General features: G+C 37.5%; 2 protein-coding genes across 6 annotated transcripts in view; both read left to right on the top strand.

Annotated features, from left to right (window-relative positions):
• LOC127418959 (protein Niban 2-like) overlaps window positions 1–2,966 on the top strand; it is a 34,533-nt gene extending 31,567 nt beyond the window's left edge. For all 4 annotated transcript variants that reach the window (XM_051659912.1, XM_051659924.1, XM_051659934.1 and 1 more), the window contains one exon: window positions 14–2,966. In XM_051659912.1, the coding sequence (XP_051515872.1) occupies window positions 14–999 (986 nt within the window). In that variant the 3' untranslated portion in view covers window positions 1,000–2,966. The remainder of the gene's footprint in view (window positions 1–13) is intronic.
• Window positions 2,209–27,782, top strand: LOC127419000 (neural proliferation differentiation and control protein 1-like). Of its 2 annotated transcripts, none has more exons than XM_051660022.1 (9): window positions 2,209–2,351; window positions 18,960–19,106; window positions 23,332–23,427; window positions 24,640–24,870; window positions 24,993–25,059; window positions 25,569–25,653; window positions 25,747–25,823; window positions 27,096–27,195; window positions 27,370–27,782. In XM_051660022.1, exons 1-9 carry the CDS (start codon window positions 2,273–2,275, stop codon window positions 27,445–27,447), a joined length of 960 nt encoding a protein of 319 aa, XP_051515982.1. In that variant the 5' UTR covers window positions 2,209–2,272; the 3' UTR covers window positions 27,448–27,782. The 2 variants fall into 2 exon arrangements, with proteins under 2 accessions (XP_051515982.1, XP_051515977.1); XM_051660017.1 differs by having other exon boundaries at window positions 23,329–23,427.

Here is a 27,782-nt window from a genome sequence, read left to right as displayed (position 1 = left end):
TCTATGTTTCCAGCTGTGAAGGAAGCAGCTGTCCAGCGGAGACACAACCTGTACCGAGACAGCATCGTTCTTAACAACAGTGACCCAAATCTTCTCCTGCTGGGGGAGAACCCTCCTATTGACTGGGCTGGGGGGTATGGAGGAGGCCGAGAGGAGGTGGATGGAGAGGATGAAGGACAAGTGGGAGACACAGAAGCTCATAAGAGACACAGGATGAAGCAAGTGGTCTCCATGATCCAGCTGGAAGGCACTGCCCATGTGCTGCCCAATGAATCGACCTTAGAAGTGGCTGCCGTGGATGACTATCCTGAAGATGAGGCAGAGAGACGCTCGGACACCACATCAACCCAGGAGTCGGAGATGAAAGTTCCCAATGGAACTAAAAAGGATGTGAATAGAAATGAGTTTGAGGAGAAACCACCTGCTTTAACAAATAGAACAGCACTACAAGAGGAAGAAACTCCAGCGGAAAAGCCACTACAGGAAACAGGAAACAAGTCAGCCATGGAGAGTGCCATACAGGAAATAGATAATACAGAAGAGGAAGAGGAACGTGAGCTGGGTGGATTGGTCAGGATGCAGAAAGCTGCAGAGTCATCATTGTTAAAAGAGGACATTGCAAATAAAGAGGTAGAATTTACCCCAAACTATGAATATGAGACACAACTAAACCAAGTGGAAATGCCTGCATTGGTCACAAACAGAGATACACCTTCAGGCACAAAAGAAAAGCCTTTAGATTCCCCATCAAGGGAAGTAGAGGCAGTGACACCATCAGACCAACAGGAGAAAAGTCACATTTCAGAGAGCAATCAAGATTCACACTCGGAGCAAAGCACTGACTCCATATCTCCGTCACAGCAAGACAACAGCGGATTTCAGTCTCCCACTAATGAAGCAGCAGTGGAGGAGCTTCAGACGGCAAAGGAGGAGTGTAATGGCTTTGAAACAGGAGAGGACACTGGAAAGGGAGAATGTGCGCACATGGATCACCAGTGAAACTTACTAGGGTCTCTTAATTCTGTTCATTTATTGTGTATGTGTGTTTGTGCCTGTAAACAGTGAGTAAATATATAACCCACTGCTCTAAGAAAGACTTGGTAACAGGAGTTTTTGGTGGCGTTTTTATATGTAAACGCGCTTGTCTTACTACTATGATTGTATAGACTTTTGTGAATTTTGTCTTAACAATGTTCCAATCATTTGCGCAATCTTTTTGTCACATATTTAACTTTTCTGCACTTAATTATTGTCACTCTTAGAGTTAGAGCTGGGCTCAATGATAATCATATTGTATCCTAGGTCAAAATGTCATTCCATTAACAAATATGATATCAACCAGTACTTTTCCGTTTTTGTGTGTCTAGCTACCTAGAAGCAGGATGCTTTGAAACAATGGAAACCAGCCATGTTATACCTCATGTTGATAGCATATGGTGCCTTGCATTTTGCCTCTAATGCTTAACGCTAGTGGTATCTGCCTTGTCTGCATTCAAATTGAAGATACTGAATTTTATTATGATTCTGGGTTTGTTACATTGATTTACTCTGGTTCTTTCTTGGGCTGGAATGCCAAGTTTTTAACCCTGTTTAGCCATTTTTGGTTTGCTTGCATTGGTCCGTTAATTTCTTAAGAAACACTGCTGTCATTTGTTCTATTTACAGAAGTGGCTGCATCGATTTTCCTTCAGCATTTCAAACCAGTACAATTCACACCAACTGTCTACAAGCCATTCTCCATATGGTGCTTTGCATATTACCATACTGCTATTACTATTTCTCCTATAGACCAACATGGCAGAAGTAGTACAAGTAGTATGGGTAGAATGCAGTTCCGAACTCTGCTTTAATGAATGCTAGGCCCCAGAATCTAGCCCTATTATTTATGAAATGAAAACAAGTATGACTGATACAAATAGACAATGACGGTAATTTTCAACTTTTTCTAGCGCAACTTATGGATTGGCCCTTATGGTGATATTGATGTTGGTGGGGAACTAATAACATCCTGACGTAATGACGACATTGTTGTGCGTAGCCATTGCTCGCTCAAATCTCGAACTCAGTGATCGTCTCCACTCAGCGCACGCACTGAGAGCAGCATCAGCACCGGGCAGAGGATGCGCATCGCTGAATGATCCTGCCGCAACATAAACTCATCTTACTGCGTGTACCTGAGTGTAATTGCAAATAGATTACTGTCAAAGGTTATCCAGTGGGACGGGGGAATGATAAACCCCGGATTCCCCGGACCGTTGTACTGTTCGTCAGGATGCGATCACTGAGTCGGGCCTCGCTCTTCACCGAGGTTTTCTTCATCACAACAGTCGCCCTCAGCGCTGCAATGGCAGGTAAGAGTATTGGATTTTAGTAGTTTAATTGATGGAGATAATATAACGGAGACGCATGATTTCAGTAGAACACCTTGGCTGTGATGCCAGGCATGTTATTAGGTTAAATAAACTATATCAATGCATATCACCGTAGCGCAAAACAGGTTGTGTAACAATAGGATTAGGATATATTCAATATTCGTTTCGCTGTCCACATGTGCGCTGCAAACCCATTCTAAAAGTCATAATTAGCCCATTCAAGTATTCTGATGATTTTAAATACATGTAATTTGTATTATATAGCCTAAGCTACTACTCAGTTTACTCAATGAATACATTAATTTTATAACGCATAGAAAACTAATATTGGCATTATGATCATACTGTATTGCCAGATGGGAACTTTTTTTTTTTTTTTCTCTCCATTAACTCTTATGGAGTTTTAGCATTTTTTAAAGCATGAGAATTTTTCAATCACGTTTTTAATTAAAACTGCTCAATGAGGACAACTTTAAGACATTACAGACATAATGCAGCATTATTTTCTGTTAGAGCATAATTTTCTGTAAAACAGCTTTGAAACAATGTGTGTTGTGAAAAGCTCTATACAAATAAAAATGACTTGACTACTAACTGAATATTTTTGCTCACATTCTGTGACTAAATGGACCAAATTAATTCTGACTTAAATTGTTTCAATTTCTGTCTCTGGTTATATTATAGTAGCCTATTATTAAACTATTTTGTTTTTGTTTTTTTTTTGTTTTTTGTTTTGTTTTGTTAATAACATTGTAGTATGTATGTATGAGTGTGTGTGTGTAAAAAATATATATATATATATATATATATATATATATATATATATATATATATATATATATATATATCTATATCTCTCATTTAAATGTTATGTTAATTTTAAACTGTATAAGAAGTTATAATGGGTTTTTTTTAGGCAGTTAAACACAGGGCACAGAACTGGGTGACAAGCTTCTGTTTAAACATGAGGCAAATGTTGATCAAGGAAAAACAGATTGGCTCTGTGATGCAGATAGAAGAGATGTGGACCCCCTCTAATCCACGTGTGTGAACATTTTGGCCATGTGTCTGTTCCCCAGTGAAACAGGGATTGTGTGCACTTAAGGTTTGCGATAATGTCCTGATAACGTCATGCCATTCATTCATACACACGTTCCAGGGGCTATTCTTTAACCTCTTGTCAGTGTGTAATGGAAATAGCCAGGAGGAAAACTCAGACCCTGAAATGTTCCTTCTGTCACTCAAGTCTGTGCTATAAATAAGAACAATGTGAACATGATGCCAACCAGAGTCCCTTAAGCCACTTTAAAAAAAAAAGAATAGTTGAGCAAACGTAAAAATTCAACGCAACATGAAGCAGTAAGATTTTTGGGTTCTCTCAACGACGTTTAAATAATTGTCCTCAGTAACATTGCTTTGTTTAGTCAATGTGAATGTGTTTGATCACTAAATGCAAACATTTTTGTTGAGAGAACTATTAACTTCTAGTTCAGACAACTAACAGTTCACAATGTGAGAACTTTCATTTTGTCATCATTTAAAGTACTTTTATATGAAGTTACCAGCAATCTTTGCCTCTGAAGAGGTATGTCTTGCGAGGCAAGGCAGTATGAACAATTGTTTGATGTAGACACACAAAAGACCTCAATTCTTAACACACAAACCTCATTAAGTTAAAAGATGAGCTCCTAACATTACCACACAACTATTAACTAACAGTGCCAAACAACAGCAACAACAAAAAGCATAAAGTCAGCAAACAGCAAGGAACAAGACTAAAACACTAGGCACATAATTTATTCATGTTGCAATGCATGCTGGGAACTCACACATCAGGAACACTGTTCAACATGAAATTGTTCATTCAGACAACTCAGTTGGGACAACATTTGGGGTACTATTGTTGGTCAAACATGTGTTTTTATATAGATGCAAAGTATTTTACATTTTGAGTTTCTGTGACTCAAAAAAAAACCCCATAAGCTGGATAAAATGCAATTTCATTTTTTTTTTTACAGTGTACATAAGACCAAAGACAATCAAAAGACAATACTGGTATATTTATTTATTTATTTTGTTTTATGTGTACTGCAAGAGTTGTTTGAATAAATCATTACAGAGTAACAACAAAGTACTAGTTTAAGCTGTGTTTTGGAACATGGTAGCTGGTTTTTGGCTGGAATAAGATGTTTATTAGCTGGTCCAAGCCGATAGACCATCTTGGACCTGCAACAAACCAGATTTTTGGAACATAGTGGCTGGTCTGCCAGTGACCATACAAAGACCAGATTAGACTAACTAGAAATCAGCTACCTTTGTTCTAAAATAAACACAGCTACCTTCCTAAACAGGGTTTTCTAGATGTGGTGGTATTACCATGCCATCTTTGACCTCATCTTTAGACACACTCATGACTACTTTATTAGGTACCCCTGTACACCTACATATTCATGTGATTATCTAATCAGCCAATCATGTGGCAGCAATGCAATGCATAAAATCATGTATATACGGGTCAGGACCTTCAGTTGATATACACATTCACCAAAAAATTTGATCTCAGTGATTTCGACTGTGGCATGATTGTTGGTGCCAGACAGGCTGGTTTGAGTATTTCTGTAGCTACTGATCTCCTGGGATTTTCACGAACAACAGTTTCTAGAGTTTACTCAGAATGGTGTCAAAAACAAAGAACATCCAGTGAGCGGCAGTAGTGTGGATGGAAATGCCTTGTTGATGAGAGAGGTCAATGGAGAAAGGCCAGACTCGTTCAAGGCTACGGTAACACAGATAACTACTCTGTACAATTGTAGTGACCGGAATAGCATCTCAGAATGCACAACTCTTCGAACCTTGGGCGGATGGGCTACAACAGCAGAAGACCACGTCGATGTCAGGTTCCGCTTCTGTCAGCCAAGAACAGAAAGCTGAGGCTGCAGTGGGCCTACCATCTGTGTACCTCAGCAGAAGTTGATTCATCAGACCAGGCTATGTTTTTCCAGTCTTCAACTGTCCGGTTTTGGGGAGCCTATGCCCACTGCAGCCTCAGCTTAATTTTTTCCTCATTCTGATGGTTGATGTGAACATTTCCTAAATAAAGGTCCAGACCCGTAACTGCATGATTTTATGCATTGCACTGCTGCCACATGTTTGGCTGATTAGATAATCGCATGAATAAGTAAGTGTACAGGTGTACCTACTAAAGTGATTGGGTAGGTCAAGCTTCAAAATGTCTAAGAAGCACAATAAAAATATTGTAAAAGTTATTTCCTCACACAAAGCTGTCGTATGGCATCAGGAGAATTTGTATATAGCATACAAGTCCAATGGACCACTTTTTATTTTGGAGCCTAACAAACCCAGTCACTTACATTATATTTGTGTTCCACTGTAGAGATAGAGTCATACAGGTTTGGAAAAACATGAGAGTGAGGAAATGTATAGAATATAATAATTTTTGGATGAACTATCCCTTTAATCACTCAGAAATTGTGCTTGTGTAGAGGTTTAATATGGTTATGTCCATTTAAGTCTCTGTTTTGACACACTTCTGATTTAATGCCTGGAGCTGGGAAGCCTAGTACGTTTCCAGCTGTCTGTCTCTTTATCAACTTCTCTGTCTCCAGTGTAAACTGCTTCCTGTGTGCTTTTGCTCCTGTTCTGCTATTGCGTGATAAGTGTATATGTGAGTTTGTCTAAGGAGAGTGGCTAAACTACATGTCAGAACTAAGCTGCTGTGAAAGAGGGTGAGATATTTTAAGCAGCAAGCTGCGCTGACAATAATCCTTGTGTGTGTGTGACTTTGATTGTTCTGCCAATTTAATCTCACTTCAAAGCATATGCCTAAATCTGGGATTTGTACTGCATTGCTGTGAGAGCGAGAAGAGCTTCTCTCAAATTATTTTTCTCTTTTATACAATTATAATTTTAATAATTTATTAATAAAGTTTTTTTTTAAATAATTATAACAAAAAAATATTGTATTAATGTGCACCACAGAAGTAGTTTGTAATTTTAATGGAAAAAGATGTAAAAATGCTACAGTATAAAAACTGTTAATTGGTTAACTTGTTGTCACCATACAGTACCATGTACAGTGAAAAATTATATTTTATTTAACAAGACAATACATGTAATTTTACATTAATAATAATGTAAAAACCATTTTATAAGAAAAAAGTATGATTTACGTTATAGTTAATGGTAAAAATGTATATGACAGTATGTTTAATAAGACAATACATGTACTTTTCCGGTAAACTGTTGTTAAAATTACGTAACAACTGGATATTCCCAGAAGTCCCTACGTGGCATCACATTTGATTATATTCAATTTAAATAGCTGTTTCTTCCTTTTTTATATATCAGTAATGTACATTGGGGTGTTTTATGTTCCTTTTTTGTTGCTTAGTTTTTTTTTGTTGTTGTTGTTTTTTTCGCCTTATCTCCCCAATTTGGAATGCCCAATTCCCAGTGCACTCTAGGTCCTCGTGGTGGCTTAGTGACCAGCCTCAATCCGGTATATTTTGAACGGTAGTGTATACTTTATTTTCCATCCAATTTTTTTCTTATACTATTTCTATTTATTTATTTTATTTTATTTATTTATTTTTAATTATTTTTTCTTATTATTATCTCTGTCTTGTTGCTGTGTTGTATTGTTGTGCACTGGAAGCTCCTGTCACCAAGACAAATTCCTTGTATGTGTAAGCATACCTGGCAATAAAGCTGATTCTGATTCTGAGGATTGATCTGCCTATTTACAACTCAAATGTGATCTGGTCACATGCATTTTTGACCACATTCGTATGTGGTTTTAGTGATCCGATCACAAAACGTTTTAGACCCTGTTTAGACCTGTATTTAGGGCGGACCACATGTGATCGGATCACCCGAAACGTATCTTAATGCCAGGTGGAAACGGGGTCTTAGTGTCACACGTCTTACCGTGATGGTGTTTTGTGTTTTTGTTTGTGTAAGTGCTCCTGGAAGGGCAACTCTTGATGAAATTTAAGTCATCATGTGGCCTTTTTTTTACCATCTGTGTTACCTGGTTTTTAACAATACATTTAAAAGTGCAAAGCAGATTTTTGTAGTTTAGTAGGTTGATATCATTAATGATTTATATGATAGTGGACTGTAAAATATACAGTCACCAAAAATACATACTGTAATGCCTGAAACATGGTCACTTTTTTTATGTGAATTTGTTCTGATGAATTTCTCACAGCCATAGCTTCCAGCTTTTTACAGTAAATTTAACAGATTTTTTTACAGTGCTCTCTTGACAGTGTTTATTTATTTATTTTTTAAAATCTTTTTGTAGATTTTAATGTTATAGAGAGATGTCTGGTAGAAAGTAAAATGCATTTTGGTATGTCACTGTCTGTTGTCTCAGTTCTGTTATGTGCCTCTGAAATAAAACAGGGACACAATTGCGAGATTATTATTAAAACAAAAAGGTTACAGCTGCCACTCAAGAGTTACTCCATAGAAATTAATAGTCATCTTGAATATTCTGAAGCTGCCTCCTCTTTCGCTCTCCCTGCCCCCCCCCCCCCTTTATCTAATATTCTTTCTCCATTCCCTCTTTCTTTCCTCCTTTCCTCCCTTTTTTTCTCTCTCGTTCTCACCTACCTGTTTTTTTCTCCCTTTTCTCCACTCTCTCATAGCATAATGCAGAAGTGATACATTAACCCTTTCTTCATAATCTGGTACTATATGCATTCATTAATGTCAGGCACAAATTGCTACAGGTTTTGTATTTCTGTTTCCCCATATATGTAACATGCAGTAGTTCAATAGCTTTTTGAAATGTCAGGATAAATAGCAATGTTCTCTGTGTGCTAAAAGCTGTAGTGTGTCATTTTTAGCACCACTAGCGGCATCAAATGGAATTGTTTGTTTGTAAATTGAATGTTTCTGTGTTAGATCACTCAGAAAAACAGAGCAATGTCGAAAGTGCCAAAAAGCCACAGTGTTTACCCTTTGACTGATGAATGACTTATTATAATTGTCTCTGCATATATACTGACAAAATTACTGTATTTTAACTTTGAAAAAATTGCACACAACAGTTTAAAGTCAGATGTTAAGTAACTCTGTGACATGAGACCCAGCCCACAAACATCCTTTGATGATCTTAAACCTTTAACCTTAATCCTGACACTGACACAGTGCATGTGTGAAATCTGTCTGGCTCCCTTTGTAAGATAAAATCTGGCGTGCTGCATGAATTTACCTGAGAATGCATTCTTTGCTAATCTGAACCAACGCCTTTGCCTTTAGTTCTTAATTTAAAGTTATTTTCCTGAAATGCCACATTTCACACTGACCGTAGTCTCTAGGACATGGTATGTCAAAGAGGAAGCCGTTCTGTATTGTATTATACTGTATGCATGCACATTGTATTCACATGAAAGAAGTGCTGCTTTGTTTTTTATTTAACTTCCAAAGGCAAGTGATTCTTTTAAAATTAGCATTTTGCTTTTGTCTGACATGGTGCTCTTTTATTTCCCAGTTGAGTCAATAATACATGCAAATGTGTGCTTCATTCACTGCACATTATTACATTAATTGGGTCATTACATTTCCCATCTAAATGACACAATAGATTACAGCTCATTACTAATTTAGAGACACGGTTGGCAACCTAACTTCTGCCCTGAATAAGACAAATGTATTCATACATGATGATCATTCAGGAGGTCAGGAAGCAGGCAATGATGTAAGAAAATGAGGTAGGCTAGCTAAAAATAGAAGAGGTAATTTTTTATGTTTGTCATGATTCATCATGACAACAGTTGATGAAAGAAATAGGAATATTATTTCTGGACACAAACATTGTACAGTATGTGCTATTTTTTAACGTATTCTGAGTTGGTCAGATAAACAGTTGTTAATGGCATCACTTTTATCTATTTATATAACAGATGCCATGTTTCTCTGTCAACTTAGAGGTTTCAGGAAAATGCTAAGATTGTGAGGTGACTGCTTAAACAGATTATCTGTCATTTCTGAGCGACTACCAGGACCAAACTTGATTGCAATCGGTTTCTTTGAGTGTTCTGATTATTTTAACAGTTTACAATGGAAGGATTAATTTGCAGACAGCATGAAACAACGACAACAGGAGACAGAATGAATAATGAGAAGTGACAGGATTGTAATAATTTTATTTTGATCTTTCCGACACATTTGAAATTGTTATTGATTCTCTGTTAACTTATTCTTGACATTTCAAAAATAATAAACTTTTTTAACCATTTAATGATTCAAATGAATTCAAATCGAGGCACTCAACACCTCAAAAAGACAGGAAGAGCGCACAGCGGTCTAGTTTATAAAAGTGTGTGCCCTCCTCAGTCAACCTGTCATGTCACATATAACACAAAGTTCTTCACAAAATATCACAACGTCACAAAAATGGATGGGCTCACTCTGCTATCATCTGTTCATTTTGTATTTTAGTCAGAACTTCAAGTTCATTCTCAAATCAGATGTACCATTTGCATTGTCGGTCTTATACAGTACAGTTCTCTGCTTTTCCTGCATAATGCAAAATAAGGTAAACAAGTACACCAAAACCAGTTCTACTTTGAACTAAATCTCCATATCGTACTTCTGACCAAGATGATTTTACTAACAGAAGCCTGTTTCAATCTGTCCTGGATAAGTTTAATCTTTACTCTGCACAGAAAGACCAGCATGACTGGGTCACCTTGAGGCATATGTTTGAACCATGATCAGACGCAGACACTTTCCCCCCTCAGCAGAGACACACTGGCCTTTGTTGGCAGAAGCAGGAACAGGGCAGAGTGAGAGATGAATGTAGTCCACAAACAGCAGCTCAAGTGTGTGTGTGTGTGTGTGTGTGTGTGTGTGTGTGTGTGCACTTAGCTAAAGTTTACGGACAAAATTGTGCCCAAAAGTGAGTTAATTCTGACACAACCTACCTTTAAAGACTTCCTGAATTGGAAAATGTATTTATACATTTTTATAAGTGCAAAACATTTCTAAGGCCAAGGTAAGGGTAGGCCCCACACGCTTTTGTGCTTTCAAGTGCTTTGGAAGCATAAACAATTGGGTAACCTGGATTGGCTGTATATTACTGTATGATTTGTTTCCCATTACTTTTAGTCTCCTGAGACCCCCATGTGACTGCTTTGTGCATTTTCCATTTCCATTTTTGATTTGTAACTAGTAGCACCTAATAAACAAGCAAAAAAAAATAAATAAAAAAAATTCTGGGGTAAACAGTTTTCCTACATATGTATGTATGTGGACAGTGAGACTACGTTGTGAAATTTTAAATAACACCAAGCTATAGAAAGTCAGCTTTTTTTCATCAAATTGTTTATTATGTTTCCAGGTGTGTTGGTTATTCATGTTTTTGAGACATTACAGGCATTACAGCAGATTTTCTGTAAAGCTGAATAAATAATTCTTATTCAAAGTAATGTTCATCATCACAGCCAATCATGTTAAAATAAAATTATAAATTATTTGTTTTTCTGCATTATAAAATTCTGAATCTATGTACTGATTACCGTTGTCCCAGGTCTGCCAAACATGTTGAGTGGTCCAAACACAGTGGTGAATTCCCAGGGCCAGCAAAGCCTTCTCTGCTGTCCTAACATGCCAAATAAATAAATATTTTTCATAATTTCATTCTCAATCACCTTTTTGCCTGTATATTTTTAATCACTTTCCACTCTTAATTAATCTACAAACAAATAGAGAAAACAAAAAGTTTATCCAGTCAGAATTTATTCCTTGATGCTTACAAGCAAAATGTGACAACTGTTTCACAAATCACATGCCCGAAGCAGCACGTGAGTCTAAACTCCGTCAGGCCTTCAGAATTTCTTCAGAATCCCTCAGCAGTGCAAATGAATGGGCAACTAAAGTCAGATTGTCAGATTCATCAGCCAATCAGATTGATTTATTTGTTCTTTAGGATATGTCCTGGTCGAGGCCTTCTAGCTGGCCTTGAGTGACGCAATCACGCTTTAAGTTATGTACGTAATTCAAGAGCGAAAAGCGTAAGATCAAGCTGTCTGAGAGACGGTTGTCATCTCTGCTGTTATTGCCATTGAGAAAGAGATCCTTATGGATTTAAAAACCTGAGATGTTCTGCATGACCATGTGATTGCTTAATTTATTAAAGATTTTCACTTCAAGCAAATTGGTAAGTGCTTTTTGCATTGTTATAGCATCATCAGGAGTGTAAGTTAGTTCTAAGTGTAAACTAGGCTGCTGGAGCATTCAGTGTTGGATCAAGTTTTGAAAAGTAGTGCTGCGTTCCATTCAACTCGGAAAGTCAGATTTGTATAACTTCCTACCAGGAAAAGTGCAATGGAATGCATCTTGAAGTCAGAATTACAACTTGTAGGCTTGTGCAGAAATTCTCAACTCCGCCGAGATGCAGGGGCATGATGTCACACAAACATGTCGACACTCAGGGAGATATACAAAGTAAGTGATAAACATTCACTTTATTAAGTATTATTGATAAATGAGTTTGTTTCCACATTACATGATATTAAAGCTGGTTTAGCAAACGCCTGCAGAAACAGGTGTATAAATTATTATAATCTCTTTTGATAATCGTACACCTGAAGCACAAATACTAGCGCTGCAGCATAGTTTATCAGTTGGGTTGCTAGGAGACATTTCTAATGAGAGTCAAACCCCTGCTAAGCTAATGGGAGCATTGCAGTTCCGAGTATCAGGGAATGGAATGCATTTATGGTCGGAGATATCAAGTGGGAATATCCCACATCCAACTTGAATGGAACACAGCATAACCGTGTACCCTGATGAAACTAAATATATTGTAAGCAACATTTAAATCGCAAATATTATTAGATAGATTTTTCCAGGTATTATAGACCCCCTTGTTAGATTCATATGAAAAATTATGATTTTTGAATGTCTGTTCAGTTGATGTTCATTTCACAAAACAGTCATGCTGCAGTTAATGTCATTTCAAGTGCTGGCTTTCATGCTTGGATGTGTTTTTAAAATGTCAATTGGTATTACTAGTTTGCTGCGACATAACGTATGATGCCCAAAGGCATAGGGTGTCTTATTCATTGTGAAACTGTGTTTTCTTAATGGCATGAATCACACTGAAGGCCTAGACTTTAAATGCATGGCCTGCCACTGTCCAAACATCATCTGCAGCCTGAAACTGAACGTTTGGTTGGATTTTAGGATGGAATGCACTTGGCTGTATAGAAAGCTATAGGATGCTCCCTTGGTCCCTTGCTCCCTATTTAGTGAATGACTTAACCTCCAGTGTGCTGTCTGTCTACAGTGGTCTCATAACAGTTTGAAATGCATCTTATTTTCATCCTAACTCCATATAAAGCCTCTGAAAGCAACATTTTTCTGCTTTTGGATGAACCCATTTATTCTCAATGTCAAACTGAACAGTAAATATATAGGAATGCATTTATTAATGTTAATGAATAGAATCGTATTGCACAGCTATAAACAAAATTAAACATAACAAAATGTATATTAAAATGAAGCTAAATGATCCACAGATGTGTAGAAAGTTATTCAAAATAACTAACATGTTTTTTCTATTTTTGAGGAAATGCATTTTTGAGGAAATGGAAAAAAGTTTCCACATTCCACATGTTTATCAGGGCACTGGCGTTTGAAAAATTAATGTATTTTTTAAAGCGGCATATCAAACAAAACTAGAGACTACAATTTACAACCAAACAGGTTTCAATGAAAAAAACATAGAGATTTCTTACCAGAGGAACTTTTGTTGGCACTGCATCCATAGAAGCGCTTCATAGAAATCAATGTCATGTTGTTGTGTCACTTGACTTGGTCCGGCAGATGTTAAACCCTTAAATGACAGTCTAGAGTCTTGTGAACAATATTGGACCCTGGGTCGCACATGGTTAATCACAGTCTTTTTTATAAACACAAAACTGCAACAAAGAACCTGGACTGGGAATAACTGGAACAAGATTGCAGTTACAGCTACAGTAGGTATTTCAGACTGGACCTAATATCACATTACTGACAGGAACTACAGATGCATTTTTGTCAGGCGTAATCTGAGGAAGTGATCTTTTCTCATTACTGTATGTTAAATTGATAGCTGGAAAAATTGGCAGTTAGACAGATGAATTCCCTCGACTTCAAATGATAAAGAGCAGGAAATTAATTTTGAGTGTGATGTGTGTGTGTTTGTGCACCAGTGTGCTTGTGTACATGTAAGTGAATGTATGTGTGATTGAAAGATTGTCAAATAAAAAGCGGTTCTGTTTCTCTCTTTATGCGATTGTTTAGATCATACTGTAAGCTAACAGAGAGTCACTAGAGAGCAGGTCTGTCCATCTCCGCATCACTGTTTACAGTGAGATTGTGGGATTCTTGCAAAAACCAACATTACTGATGATGCATCTTTGATTTATTGTGTTTAATGACGCCTTCCTCTCTGTAACACTTAATGGACAGTTCCAGTAAAAGTAAATGGCTGAACTACAGGCAATGACTGTAGTTTTGAGCATTGAAAACAATTTTTATTTATACGGTGATATAGATCTTTTAATGAGTCTAATGGTGTGGTCAAAAGACTATTGAATTTTATGCTCATAAAGTTTATTATAAAAGATGGCAACTAATGATCCAGTCAATTGATTAAGGTAGTCATGATTAAATATTAGTTTTGGGGGAGAATATAGTGGGGTACAAGAGTCCAATTTTTAAAATGCTTCTATTTTGCAATGTTTTCATTATAAATTATATTCTCTACAAAACTATTTCTGTTATAATTTAACATGAATTTCAAAATGTAATACTTAGTAATTTATTTAATAACAGTAGGCACTCGAACTGGCAGGGACTCCACAAGTTTGGGCAAAACCTGATGATCCATTCTCCGAATTCTCCAAAGAGCATCTTGTGCTCCATTGAAAAAAAAGAAAAGAAAATCTGACCTTGGGTGTTCAATTTCATAGATTTGCTTTATGGCTTAGTGACTTATAAATAGTGCAGAATCATATTAATTTACTTCAAAAAAATTCTCAAAAAAAAGACTCTTTAACTCCAATGTATAACGATGGCATTTTGACATATTGGACACCATTTACTTCTTCTACCCTAAATATATTAAAAAGATTATAAAATCTTGATAGCGTCTTCTCAATGGTCGTGTGTTTTTTTTTTTCTTTTTTTTTTTTTTTTTGCTCTGGTTCAGGAGAGTTCACCCCCCTCCCCCGGCCCCTTTCAGCTACTGCATTGGCAGTGACTCACACCTGATGTTGTCACACATACTCAGTTGCCATAGCAGTTGTTATGGAAACTGGAGCAGAGGTTTCAATGGCTGAGTCTTCCAGAAGTGGAACTCAATTTTTAATTTAAATTGCTTTGTTGATGATTATTTGTTTTCCCCTGCTGTTTAAATGCCAACAAAAGCTTAGCAGCTCAGTTGTATCTTAATCAAAACTGTTTGTTGGAATGAAATTTAACGTTAGCCCTGGCATGTGGTGTTCTGATGAAAATTTACATTTGTGCATTTGGCTCACACTTTTATCCAAAGCTTATGGTGTGTTGAGAATTGAAGGTTGATTTGACTTGTTCCGTGTAATGTGTATCCAAAGACAAGATCCACACAATCCATTTGTCATAGAATAATGTCTCTTAATATCCTTTCTGTTTTTTACAGTCATTTGTTGATCAAAAACAACAAAAAATAAACATTACATTTCAATTACAAAGAGCACAGTTGAGGTAAAGAAGCCATTAGAGTCGTCTCTCATTAATATGTGCTTTTTACAGCAATCTATACATAACTGCCGGTTTTCATAAAGAGACAGTGCCGATTTTACAAATCAATGTAAATACTTGTAAAAATAGAAAAATAGAAAACAGAAAATTATGCATTACACATGTAACAAAATAGAAGATATGCAATATAATATTATATTTATTGAAGGAATACATGGATTTGTTAATTTTTAAAAAGCTAAAATGGGACCAAAATAAAGAAAAACAAATAAAATATAATTTGTAAAATTAATAATTTCGTAATGTACCTATTTAGAAGATCCCCTGTCTAATTAACAGCATGTGCAGGTAGAGCATTTTTTTCAAGCAAAAAGGACATTATAACTGAAATATACCTATATGAATCAAGAGCTTGTGAATCAGAATCTAACTTAATCGGGAAATCTGTATCAATACCGTGTCCTAGTATTGGAGGAGTTGCCCGCTGTTTTTAAACTGCTGCCCCGTTCTCCCCTCAGCAACAGTTCCCACACAACAGTGCATTACTGCTCCACTGTTACTCCTGACATCCTCACTGAACAACAACGTACACTGGATCCTTCCTTTTCAGAGAGGCCAGTGTAAACATGAGCAGGCTGATTATTGTTAGCTGTTCATGCAATTAGCAATTATTCTGTTTGATGAATAGCCTGCCATGTTCACTGGAAGCTGAACAATGTTATGTCTAATATGTGATCACTCAAGCTACAGCTATAGACTAAAGCCTGCTCTGGGGCATCTACAAATTAGGATAGTCCAATCAGGATTTTTACAGCTGATATGATTACTGATTTTCTTGTCATTTCATCAGCTGATACAGATCCAGACCATTGTGGTAGAGAAAGTTGAACCAAAATGTGTAATCGCGTGATCATTATATTCTCACATAACCCAACGAACTCATGCATAGCCTCATGTGACCCAGAATGAGTGGAGGACAGTGAACAATGACAGAAGGAATGTAAGGAGGGTTGACTGCGTAAGAGGCAGGGAGTAACCCTTGCACATCCGCCAACCCCCATTATATTAAAATAGATACAAGAAGCTGATCAACGATAGTGGGAAAACAATGGTGTGATTATGATGATGCAGACAGTTTTTAGAAATACGATAACTAACTCTACAATAAACCTATATTCTGCATTTACTACTGAAGCCTCCAGAGTCTTTGATACTACTTTGGCTGATTCTTTGTGTCGACTAACCCATGACACCATTTAACTTTGTCATAACCGGTTATATATAAGGTTTCTGCTGTAGGTAAGTACGTGAACGCACATGTGTTCCAAACAGTTACATTCTGTGCCATTAAACTGAATGTGTGATTATTCTGGTAAATTGCTATAAATATATTGACTTTAACTTACTTGCTCAGCAATATTCTCTTCAAATTGTTGCTCTGCCATAACAGTAGTTGAGTTGAAAGAGAAAACTCACCATAGAAGTGTTTAGTTCACACTAATCTCGCTATAGCGCCTCTTGCGGCAACGTTGAGAATGCAACGCAGAGCTGCGTTAATTTAAGAATTGCGTACACATTCATACACATTTCAGAAAGCAACGACGCGTGAAATCGAGCTTGCGTTGCAAGATGTATCTGCGTTCACATACTTGCATATAGTATATTTCTGCCCTTATGGTTAACTGAATTAGCCTGTTGGTAATACAATAGCTGTTACCTAGTTTTTGCTGACAAAAATACTGTAGGTTGCAGAGCGGAGAAAGAGTGCATATTTGTGGACAGAACAGATGCTGCTGTTAGTACAGATTGCTCTGGAGTTATTTAATAAAGATTTTTGAATTATACCTCATTTTGTAGCCCACGCTATTATTATGATTCCTATGCCTGCCGCCGCTGCGGACAAAAATAAAGGCCGCACCACTTTCCATTTGCTGTCGCTTGTGAAATGCCATTTACTGTGCACGTTTTTTTATAATCACCATACCTCTCACACTGCATCACTCTTAACAGCAGAATCAAGTTTTTTGTCTTGCTATTGTGGCTTTTGTTCCCCACACATTTGTGATGGCATGACAGTGACGCTGAAGTCTTAAAGGAGTCGCACATCTTTTGCGAAATGGGTGATCAGTTGATGTGATCAGCCAAGTTATTAGACCACCAGTTGAGTCATAGGAAGTGAATATCGTTCGATACATATCAGTGGCCGATCGATCAGAGCAATTCCTATTACAAATTGATGTACTCAGAGAGCCAAGTGTATTTTGTTAATCTGCTGACATTTCTTTATATATATAATCTCAGGATGAAGTGGTTTTTTCTCTTACTGAGTCCTAATAGCCATAGTTAACTCTTTAAATCAAAAGTCATCGAAAGTAGTCTATCTACCTAAATCAAAATCAGATTATGAATCACTGTGAGCTATAAAAATTATTGATAATTACTAATGGTAAAAGTGACATTTTACTAAGTAGCCTACAACAAAAAAGGCCTTAGATATGAACAAATTTTTTTTTAATCCGTTATCTAACAATTGATATATTTCACAATATTCTAGGCCTGTCTAGTTATTGATCTGGGGCCGGTTGCACCAGCTCTACATACGTTACAACTTAGCCAAGTTGTGGCATAAATGGGCACTAAGTCACAATTTACGCACTACTAAATATTTCAGCGTTGCACCATTAAATTTAGTTAGGACGTAACCCTACGTATGAACTAAATATTTACAGAAGCCACCAACCAGAAGTAACGGATGGAGTAAAAAAAACCCAGACTCATTTAAAGACATCAATGAGCTCATGTTTTGCGTGACAGGCATAAATCCTTTCGACATATATGATGGTGTTGGCATTTACACTTGTTTACATTTACGGGAGGGAAAAAAAAAAACGTACTTTTAAGCAGCTCTTCAGCATGAAACGATCTAATGGTGCAGTTTTCAGGGTGCGTCGCCCGGTGTCAAGTTTCAGCATATACCAAATATATAAGATATTAAAATGAATAAATGTCTATTTTTCCAGCCTGTTGTATTAGTATTTATTTATCACCCCTTATTTATTTTAGATACAGTTACTGAATATTGTTATTTACATAAGCTAAATATATCATTAATGAAATCCTCTTTTATTACGTATCGTATTTTAATGGGGATATCATTTATTACAGCTGACAGTTACGTGAACAAACAAGGTTTGAACATCAATCGTAATGAGATAAAACTGAAATTCACGGCTTTTTAATACTTCTGTGTACAAATTTGAAGGCTGCTTATTGGATAAATACAGGTAAACGTCATATTATGCGACTATGCATTACTTTACGGAGAGCTTACAACCTTCTAGTTAAGTCTTGCCTTAAGAACAGGTGGTGCAACCAAATTAAGCACTGACTTATTTACAAACTAACTAGTAGTTACTAAGCCCTTAGTTTGAACTTTACGTCCTAACTTATGTGAGAACTTATGCACAGCTGGTGCAACCCTACCCTGATGCCTTTGCAGACATTGTAGTGACCTTTAGCTGTCAGATATCTGTTTTTGCTGTCTCATAATAGATAGTATAATTTGAAAGCAGGCTATATTAAGGACAGCTTGCATTTGTTTAGGTCTACCACTCATTCCACTCATTTCTATTTTACATTCATCTGTTAATTCATAAAATATCATATGTATTATATAATAGAAATAATATGTATAATATATAATAAGTCATATCATGCTAACTTGAATATGAATGACTCTGTTTATTCTTTTGGAGTTTAGAGATAGGTCTTGAGATCCTGGATGAAATGATGGATAGACACTCATTCATCATTGTCTCTTTGTCTTAGTTGTGGGACATTGTCCTCGGAGTCTGGACTGTGCCCGGGAGCGACGGCACTTCTGTCAGCCTGGCTCTTCACACTGTGGCCCATGCCTAGACCCATTTGTTGAGAACAAACGAGGGAAGTGTGTGTTCAGGAGACGAAATCACTCTGGTAAGTACTGCTAAATTCAGACTGAGTTTTAAACAGGATCTAAAGCCACAAAGAAAGAATGGCTGTTGGTTTATAATGAGAGTAAATGAGAGCCACTAATACTGGGTAGGGCCTCCCTTTACTCTCAAAACAGCCTCACTTGTGGCCATGAAGGGATGCACATGGTCAGCAACAATACTCAAATAGTCTGTGGCATTCAAGTGATGATTGATTGGTATTAGCGGGCCCAAAGTGTGCCAAGAAAACATTCCCCACACGATTACACCACCGCCACCAGACTGGACTGTTGACACAAGGCAGGTTGGGTCTGTGGACTGATGCTGTTGGTGCCAAATTCTGGCCCTACCATCTGTGTGCAAATCGAGATTCATCAGACCAGGCTACGTTTTTCCAGTCTTCAGCTAACCAGTTTTGGTGAGCCTGTGCCCACTGCAGCCTTTGCTTGATGTTCTTGGCTGACAGAAGTTGAACCCGATGTGTTCTTCTACTGTTGTAGCCCATCCGCCTCAAGGTTCGACATGTTGTGCATTCTGAGATGCTATTCTGCACACTACAATTATACAGAGTGGTTATCTGAGTTACCATAGCCTTTCTGTCAGCTTGAACCAGTCATTCTCCGTTGACCTCTCTCATCAACAAGGCGTTTCTGTCCGCAGAACAGCCACTCAGTGGATGTTTTTTGTTTTTGGCATCATTCTGAGTAAACTCTGGAGACTGTTGTGCATGAAAATCCCAGGAGATCAGCAGTTACAGAAATACTTAAACCAGCCTGTCTGGCACCAACAATCATGCCACGGTCTAAATCACTGAGATCAAATTATTTTCCCCATTCTGATGGTTGATGTGAACATTAACTGAAGCTCTTGACCTGTCTCTGCATAATTATATGCACTGCACTGCTGACACAGATTTGACTGATTAGATAATCGCATGAATAAGTAGGTGTACAGGTGTTCCTAATAAAGTGCTCAGTGAGTGTATTTTTTTTTTCATCTGATAATATGCAGATTTTTGTTAAAATATCTGACAAGTGACATCTGGAACCATTGTTTAATTATTATTTTGTCTCTGCTCCTTTACACAATTATAATTACAACAATAAAAACATAATATGCATTATTAATATTTGAATTAAAGGACCTAAAGGTGATTTTGCCTGCTGTAATTTTATCAGTCAGTTTCAGGGATATTGACCTGATACTAGATGCAGTATTACAAAGTAAATCTTTCATAAGCAAGTCATTTTTAGGGTTCCCCATCTTAAGGATTTGGGATAGCCGAAGTATGCATTGAACTGCAGTGAAAGACCTCTCACTCCTCATCACCCTCCAGTCTGGCTTTCCTCCTCCAACTACACATTGCTGCAGATGCAACAGGAGGGAGGGGAACTAATGAAATAATTCAGGTGGTCTTGTTCTACACTGCAGTGGTACGGCTTGACAAATACCAGTTTGCTTTGCAGTTTTTTCATGACTGCCGTTTTTTGTTAGACTTATATAAAGTACATGTTTGTGCTGATGGCTTCATTGGTCTAATCTTGTGCTAAATGTACTTGCCTACTGACTTGTTGAACTCTTGACTTTTGCCAAAACTAAACAGAACACAAAAATCTCACTGTGGAGAGAAAGGAAATAAAACCAATACAATAACAAACCAAAACAAAACAGGAATCAGAAATGAAAACACACACAAGGGAGAAACAAAAGAAATACAAAACCTACAGAAATACAACAAACACGACTGAAAAGACTTGACTGAAGAAAAAGAAGACGTGACCGATCTGACTTAACAGAGACAACGAACTGACCCCAGACAGAGCACGCAAGGAGAATATATGGGAGAGGAATCAGGAGGAAAAACGAGGAGAACAGGTGTCGGAGATGATCAGCTAACAAGGTAATTAAGTAACCACTGCAGCACCTGCAAAACAAAAGAAAGAGAGAGACATAAGGTGGGGCATGATGCAAGACTGAGAGACATGTGGCAATACGGAAACAAAACAAAGCCTTGCGCTCTCACAGACACAAACACACGAATGACACGAGCGCATATCGCCAGAGACAACTGCAACACGTGCTCATGCCAAACGACAGACAAGACAGGACATTTGTGCGGGGTTTTGGCCACATATAAACAGGCAACCAAGACCAAAGCGGCCGAACCCCAACACAACCTGGCAACGGATCACGACCCGGACACGCAGTGCAAGGCGAGCACCACACGAAGCGCGCCCGAGGTCACGAGAGACAGACAGAGAACAATTGCTATGAGTGCATGCTGCAAGAATAACACAATAGCAATGCACTCCTGCCAATAACCAACAAGACAAGAGAATGCATGACAACTTCAAAAGGACGAGTCATGCACTCTCACAAAGACTAGACAAAACACTAAACAAGAATGTCAGAACTCAGCCACAAAGACAACAAAATACAATCAACAAATGGCTGAACTCTGACAGTTTATGTTCCATCTAATATTACAACATTTTGCGATTCCCTGTGAACGTAGAATGTTGTATTCACTTAAGAGACTTTTCTGTAAATAAATGAGCCCTGCATTTTTTTTCATGATTATAACAACATAATTGTTTGATCTGTTTAACTTCTCAAAATAAATTCTGTAATTTTTACTAAATTTTATCAAAGTTCACATTTTTTAGTTGAGTTTCGATTTGATTTTACTAATTAGTAAGTAAATTCAAATTGACCAAAATTTAAAAATGTGGCATCACTTTGGTTTTACTCAAAACTTTATAGTATTACTATTAGTATTAGTTTAATACTAGTATATAGTATTAAACTTATGTTTTCATTTTAGTAGGTTGAATTTTTGACAGTGTGACTGATTTCAGAACAATTATGTTTTTAAATAAAAATAATTTGTAATTTGTTTGTTTATACTGGCGGCCAAAAGTTTGGAATAATGTACTGAAAGAAATTAACAGGAAACAAATTGTTACTTTTATTCAACAAAGTGGCATTCAACTGATCACAATGTATAGTCAGGACATTAATAACGTGAAAAATTACTATTACAATTAAAAAAAAAAAAAAAAGAAAGCTACTTAAGCTACTTCAAAGTGTTCTCATCAAAAAATCCTCCATGCGCAGCAGTGACAGCTTTGCAGATCCTTGGCATTCTAGCTGTCAGTTTGTCCAGATACTCAGGTGACATTTCACCCCACACTTCCTGGAGCACTTGCCATAGATGTGGCTGTCTTGTCGGACACTTCTCACGCACCTTACAGTCTAGCTGATCCCACAAAAACTCAACGGGGTTAAGATCCATAACAGTCTTTTCCAATTATCTGTTGTACAATGTCTGTTTCTTTGCCCACTCTACTTTTTGTTTTCTGTTTCAAAAGTGGCTTTTTCTTTGCAATTCTTCTCATAAGGCCTGAACCCCTGAGTCTTCTCTTTACTGTTGTACACGAAACTGGTGTTGAGCAGGTAGAATTCAATGAAGCTGTCAGCTGAGGACATGTGAGGCATCTATTTCTCAAACTAGAGACTCTGTTGTACTTATCCTCTTGTTTAGTTGTACATCTGGCCTTCCACATCTCTTTCTGTCCTTGTCAGAGCCAGTTGTCCTTTGTCTTTGAAGACTGTAGTGTACACCTTTTATGAAATCTTTAGTTTTTTGGCAATTTCAAGCATTGTATAGCCTTCATTCCTCAAAACAATGATTGACTGATGAGTTTCTAGAGAAAGCTGTTTCTTTTTTGCATTTTTTGACCAAATATTGACCTTAAGACATGCCAGTTTATTGCATACTGTGGCAAATCAAAAACAAACACAAAGACAAAGCTTCATTTAATGAACCAAATAGCTTTCAGCAGTGTTTGATATAATGGCAAGTGATTTTCTTGTACCAAAGTATGTAGTACTAGTACTACACCAGAATACACCAGAATACTAATATGTATGCAGTGTTTCAAATATTCAGTACAAATGGCATGCTTTGAATCTTACAAACTGTTATTTTACTATTGCTTTCCTAACTAAGGAGCACTCACCTGTTACAGCAATTATTTTGCTCTGACATACTGTATATTATGTTTGTATGTGCATACTGTATATTATACTGTAGTACTGTATAGTACTGCGCTAAGATAGCAATTAGTGCAAAGTTTTAGTTTTCCTCTTTGTCTCTCTTCCATCAATCCCTTTCTATCTATCTAACTCTCTTATGTTATTTCTCTTTCACTATTCCTGTCCAGCAGCCAAGGTGAATTATCTCCCAGAGCTAGATGAAGAGATAGACATTCTCTCCTCCATCATCAGCAGCAAACACAAAGAAACAAAGATGAAGCACTCAGGTAAGAGCATGGAACCTTTACATTCCCCTCTTTTTCACCCAATACACACATCTATATTAAATATGTTCAAATTTAGAATAATGGGGGAAATTCACTGTAACGTTTCAAGGATGGGGAAGGAGGAAGCTGGGACCGGCTTGACAAACACGTAAACTTTTATCATACAACTTAAAAGACAAAACCAAACACACTACTTCCCCGCAGTCACGTTGCAAACACACACGCCCACACGTCTCTCACTCCCCGTTTGCCGCTGTCTCCTCTCCTTAAACCCTCCCACCACCCTTCGCTGGAATGCGAGACCGGTGTGGCATACAGGTGGAACTCATTCACCACTTATCTTCTCGGCCTCGCTCTGCCCATACACTGCTCGGCCCTGCCCTGCTTACCACATTCACTAAGAATTAACTGGCCTGAATGAACACGCTGATAGTGTGGTTTATTTGCACGCACTGCCTATGTTGTTTTAGCACCCAATTCATAAAAGGAAGTATGAAAATCAGGAAACGGTGCAAACATGCCCAAAAAATCTGTGCTGAATGCATTTTGCATGCCACAATTACCCAATCTTGCATGCCCGTTCTAAATACTTGGTTGTGAAGGATGCAGCAGCAAAATACCACGATCTGGTATACTTAGCTGGGACTGTACAGTGTCATTCCACCATTGTGATCCAGTTACCTGAATCGACTTTTTAAAGGCATACTGTAGTTCACTAAAAAATGAAAATTCTCTTATCATTTACTCACCCTCAGATGTGTATGACTTTCTTCAGCAGAACACAAACATCTTAAAGTGAAAGTGGAGATTTAGAGTAAAAAAGGACTTAAATATTGATCTGTTTCTCACCCTCACCCATTATATCACTTCTGAAGATATAGATGTAACCACTGAAGTCATATGGATTACTTTTATGCTGCCTTTATGTGATTTATGGAGCTACAAAGGTCTGGCCACCATTCACTTGCATTGTAAGGACCTACAGAGCTGAGATATTCTTCTAAAAATCTTTGTTTGTGTTCTGCTGAATAAAGAAATTCATACACATCTGGGATGGCATGAGGGTAAGTAAATGATGAAATAATTTTCATTTTTGGATGAACTATCCCTTCAAAATTCTGAAAGTATACTCGACTACACAGTGTGTTTGCCCCTTAATATTTTCCATTCAAAGTGACAATCTCTTTTCTTGTGTTTCATTATGTTCTTCAGCTCCCTCTCCAGCTGCTCCCAAAGTCACAGAGGAAGACCATTCCTTACCGAGCAGTCAGCTCAGAGCAGAGCCATCTCCTACCTCTGCTACACCTGAACAGCCTCTTACAATTGCCCTGCCTACCTCCTCCTTCTCTACCATCAGCCCAGCCTCACATGCTCCCATCATCTCTGCTGTGCACAATGACCCCTTTATCGTCCCATACCCCTCTGAGGACCACTCTTTCATCAGTGCGTTATGGACACTATTGTTTATTGATATTAATAAACAAATATTTGTTTGTTATTGTGCCTATTCCGTGCATTCCTTCTGTTACTTTTTCATGACAACACTTCCTTTTTTTCTCCTTTAGTATTTTTGGGTGTGTTTCTCATGGCGGGTTCTGTGGCCATGGTCTTGACTGGACTGTATTGGGTCAGGTGAGCATTCATCTATTTGCAGGATGACCAGACTGGCTTGTATTTTTTACTGTCTCTCAGTAATGGATCAACTTAAAGGGATAGTTCACCCAAAAATGAAAATTCTGTCATTGTTTACTCTCCTTCATGGAATTCCAAATCTGAATGACTTTCTGTCTTCCCTGAAGCACCAGAATTTTTAGCAGAATGTCCAAGCTGTTCATTGCATAGTGGATGTGGATCAGGGGCTTTCAAGCTCCAAAAAGCATCTTAAAATTATCCTGTTATGACTTTTTGTCCTATCCTATTATAGTTTTGTTTGAGAAACAGGTTGAAATGGAATTTATTATTTACTGGAAATTCTTGCCTGACAGACGTTAAGCACCATTCACTTTCACTGTATGGAAAAGAGCAGTTTGGACAGTCTGCTATAAATAACTCCTTTTGTGCTCAAAGTCATACGTGCTTGAAAGACATGCATGAATAAGTAGGCATGAAAAATACTGATTCCATGTCATCTTCCTCCTTAGAATGCAGAGAGGAAATCATCTGTACCAGAAGGTTGAGTATCCTGCATTTGGGTTAAGAGGTCCCCATTCTTATGATGGTGCCATGGTGAGTAGAGCCTATATGCGCAATGACAACACAACATCCAGTGAGCTACCTTTTTTTCATAGGATCACACACCCTCCTATTATTAATTTCCAGCCTGGAGATAAGACACTTGCTCAGAGTGCCCAGATGTACCACTTTCACCTTCAGAAGCAGCAAATGATGTCACTCAAGTGAGTAATCTCGAAACAGCATTAATAAACTCCAGCCATCCAACTCTCATCATTACAACTGATTTATAACCCATCCTCAACCTTTCTGCCTGGAATTATTAGAGTATATTAGATTAGTGGTTCTCTGCTGGTGGGTCACAGGTCTTTTCTAATATGTTTGTGGAGAAAAGGGAGAAAAAAAAAGAAAAGAAAAAAACAATGCTTAATGCAAATAATGAAATGCAACTAACCATATAATTTTGAAGAGTTAGAATAGCAAAAAAAAAAAAAAAAAAAATTATATATATATATTTTAAACTTTTAAAAGGGAGAGGATAATGCTTACCTTATGTTTTGTCACTGATATAAAATCAATAATTAATTTTACAGTATTTTGGCAAAAATGTATCAATCACATGGTAAAAGCTACCCGAATTTAACAGATGACAACATATACAGGTTGCGTGACATGTCTTCATCCTCAAAAAACCAAGAACAAAATGAAACATTAAAAAATATGGCCCAGTCTGCATTAAATATGGGTTCACTTGCAGCAAGGAAAAACATAGTTTGTGCAATTTGTTTTGTGCGGTGAATTATTGGCTGCCGAGAACATGAAATTCAAGAGACATTAAAAACCAAATTTGTTGATTTTCCTATTCAACCCATGTCATGTTAATAATTTTGCATGTTGTTGTGCCTGTTGCAGTTCATTAAATGTATGATTGTAACAAAGTTCATAATGGGGTGCAACGAGGAAGCGGGAGACAGCAAAATTCAACTCAAAAGATAATTTATTTTACAACACAAAACTCACTGTCAGTGGACTGTCAATACATGCTCTCTCTGGGTGTGTGTGCATGGGTAGCTCTCTCTGCCTTCACTGGTGTCTGGCTCACTCTTAAAACCGTCTCCACTCTCACTGCAATGACAAACAGCTGTTAGAGACAATCATTTCCAGGTGATGATCCTTACCGTTCTCATCTCCTGATCTCGCTCTCCATTCACAAGCCGGCGCTCAACCACGCCCCCACCACCATAATGACATTTTTGTTTACTTAATTTGTACGATAAATTATTTCAGCACGGTGTTGGGTCATCAATGTAAAATCTGGGTGCTGAAACAAAACCAGTTAAAAACCACTGTGTTAGATTGTATCTTCACAGTCACACCTAATATCTACACCAAATCAGTTTTTGAGCGATTTACCCATTAGATTATAAAGCATTTTGTGTCATTTTTAGTGTGTTTTATACTGCGTGTCTCTCATTTGCTGGTGGTACCACTTTCAGGCAAAGAAAGGAGTCCAAGATTCTGGAGTCAGGAGCCACCTCAGATGAGGAAAATGAAGATGGAGACTTCACTGTGTATGAGTGCCCTGGACTCGCCCCAGTAAGAGCACAACATTATTATTCTGAGTGTGGCAACATATGTCTGTGTACATGTGTGTACAGATCTTATAAATCAAGACACCTGCAGCTGTAATCTATGGTATTATATGTCACCCACAGTGCTATGAGGTTTCCTGTAGTGCTGTAGTGTTTGAAGGTTTCTTTATTTTTGCAGACTGGTGAGATGGAAGTGAAGAATCCACTGTTTGATGACTCCACCTTTCATCTTCACTTGCAGAGGAGTTACAACTGAATGTGAGGACACATCATCTCAGCAAGATCACCGCATACACAAACACGCATGAACACTTGTGATTCACAAAGGTGTGCTTACACCATCTGATCCATTCAGGCATTGGTAGCCATGCAGTGAAGGTCATGAAGACACTCTGCACTTATCATGGTCTTCATGGTTTTTATGGACATTTGAGGGCAGGTTTTTTCCTCGCAGAGTCTTTGTCTGCCTGTGTTTCCTTAAAGGAATAGTTCACCCAAAAATGAAAATTTGCTTATCATTTATTCACCCTCAGGCCATCCAAGATGTGTCTGAGTTTCTTTCTTCATCAAAACAGAATTGAAGATTTTTAG

Source organism: Myxocyprinus asiaticus, chromosome 3 (assembly GCF_019703515.2).
Source record: "Myxocyprinus asiaticus isolate MX2 ecotype Aquarium Trade chromosome 3, UBuf_Myxa_2, whole genome shotgun sequence".
In the NCBI taxonomy this organism is placed as follows: domain Eukaryota; kingdom Metazoa; phylum Chordata; class Actinopteri; order Cypriniformes; family Catostomidae; genus Myxocyprinus; species Myxocyprinus asiaticus.
Note: the sequence above shows the minus strand (reverse complement) of the source record. Positions and strands in the feature narration are given on the sequence as shown.

Excerpts from the sequence above, each read along its gene's own strand:
- LOC127419000 (XM_051660017.1), top strand. The coding sequence starts at position 2,273 with ATGCGATCACTGAGTCGGGCCTCGCTCTTCACCGAGGTTTTCTTCATC. Across the intron at positions 19,107-23,328 it reads CAGGAGACGAAATCACTCTG|CAGCCAAGGTGAATTATCTC; the intron begins GTAAGTACTGCT and ends ATTCCTGTCCAG. Across the intron at positions 27,196-27,369 it reads AGTGCCCTGGACTCGCCCCA|ACTGGTGAGATGGAAGTGAA; the intron begins GTAAGAGCACAA and ends TTATTTTTGCAG.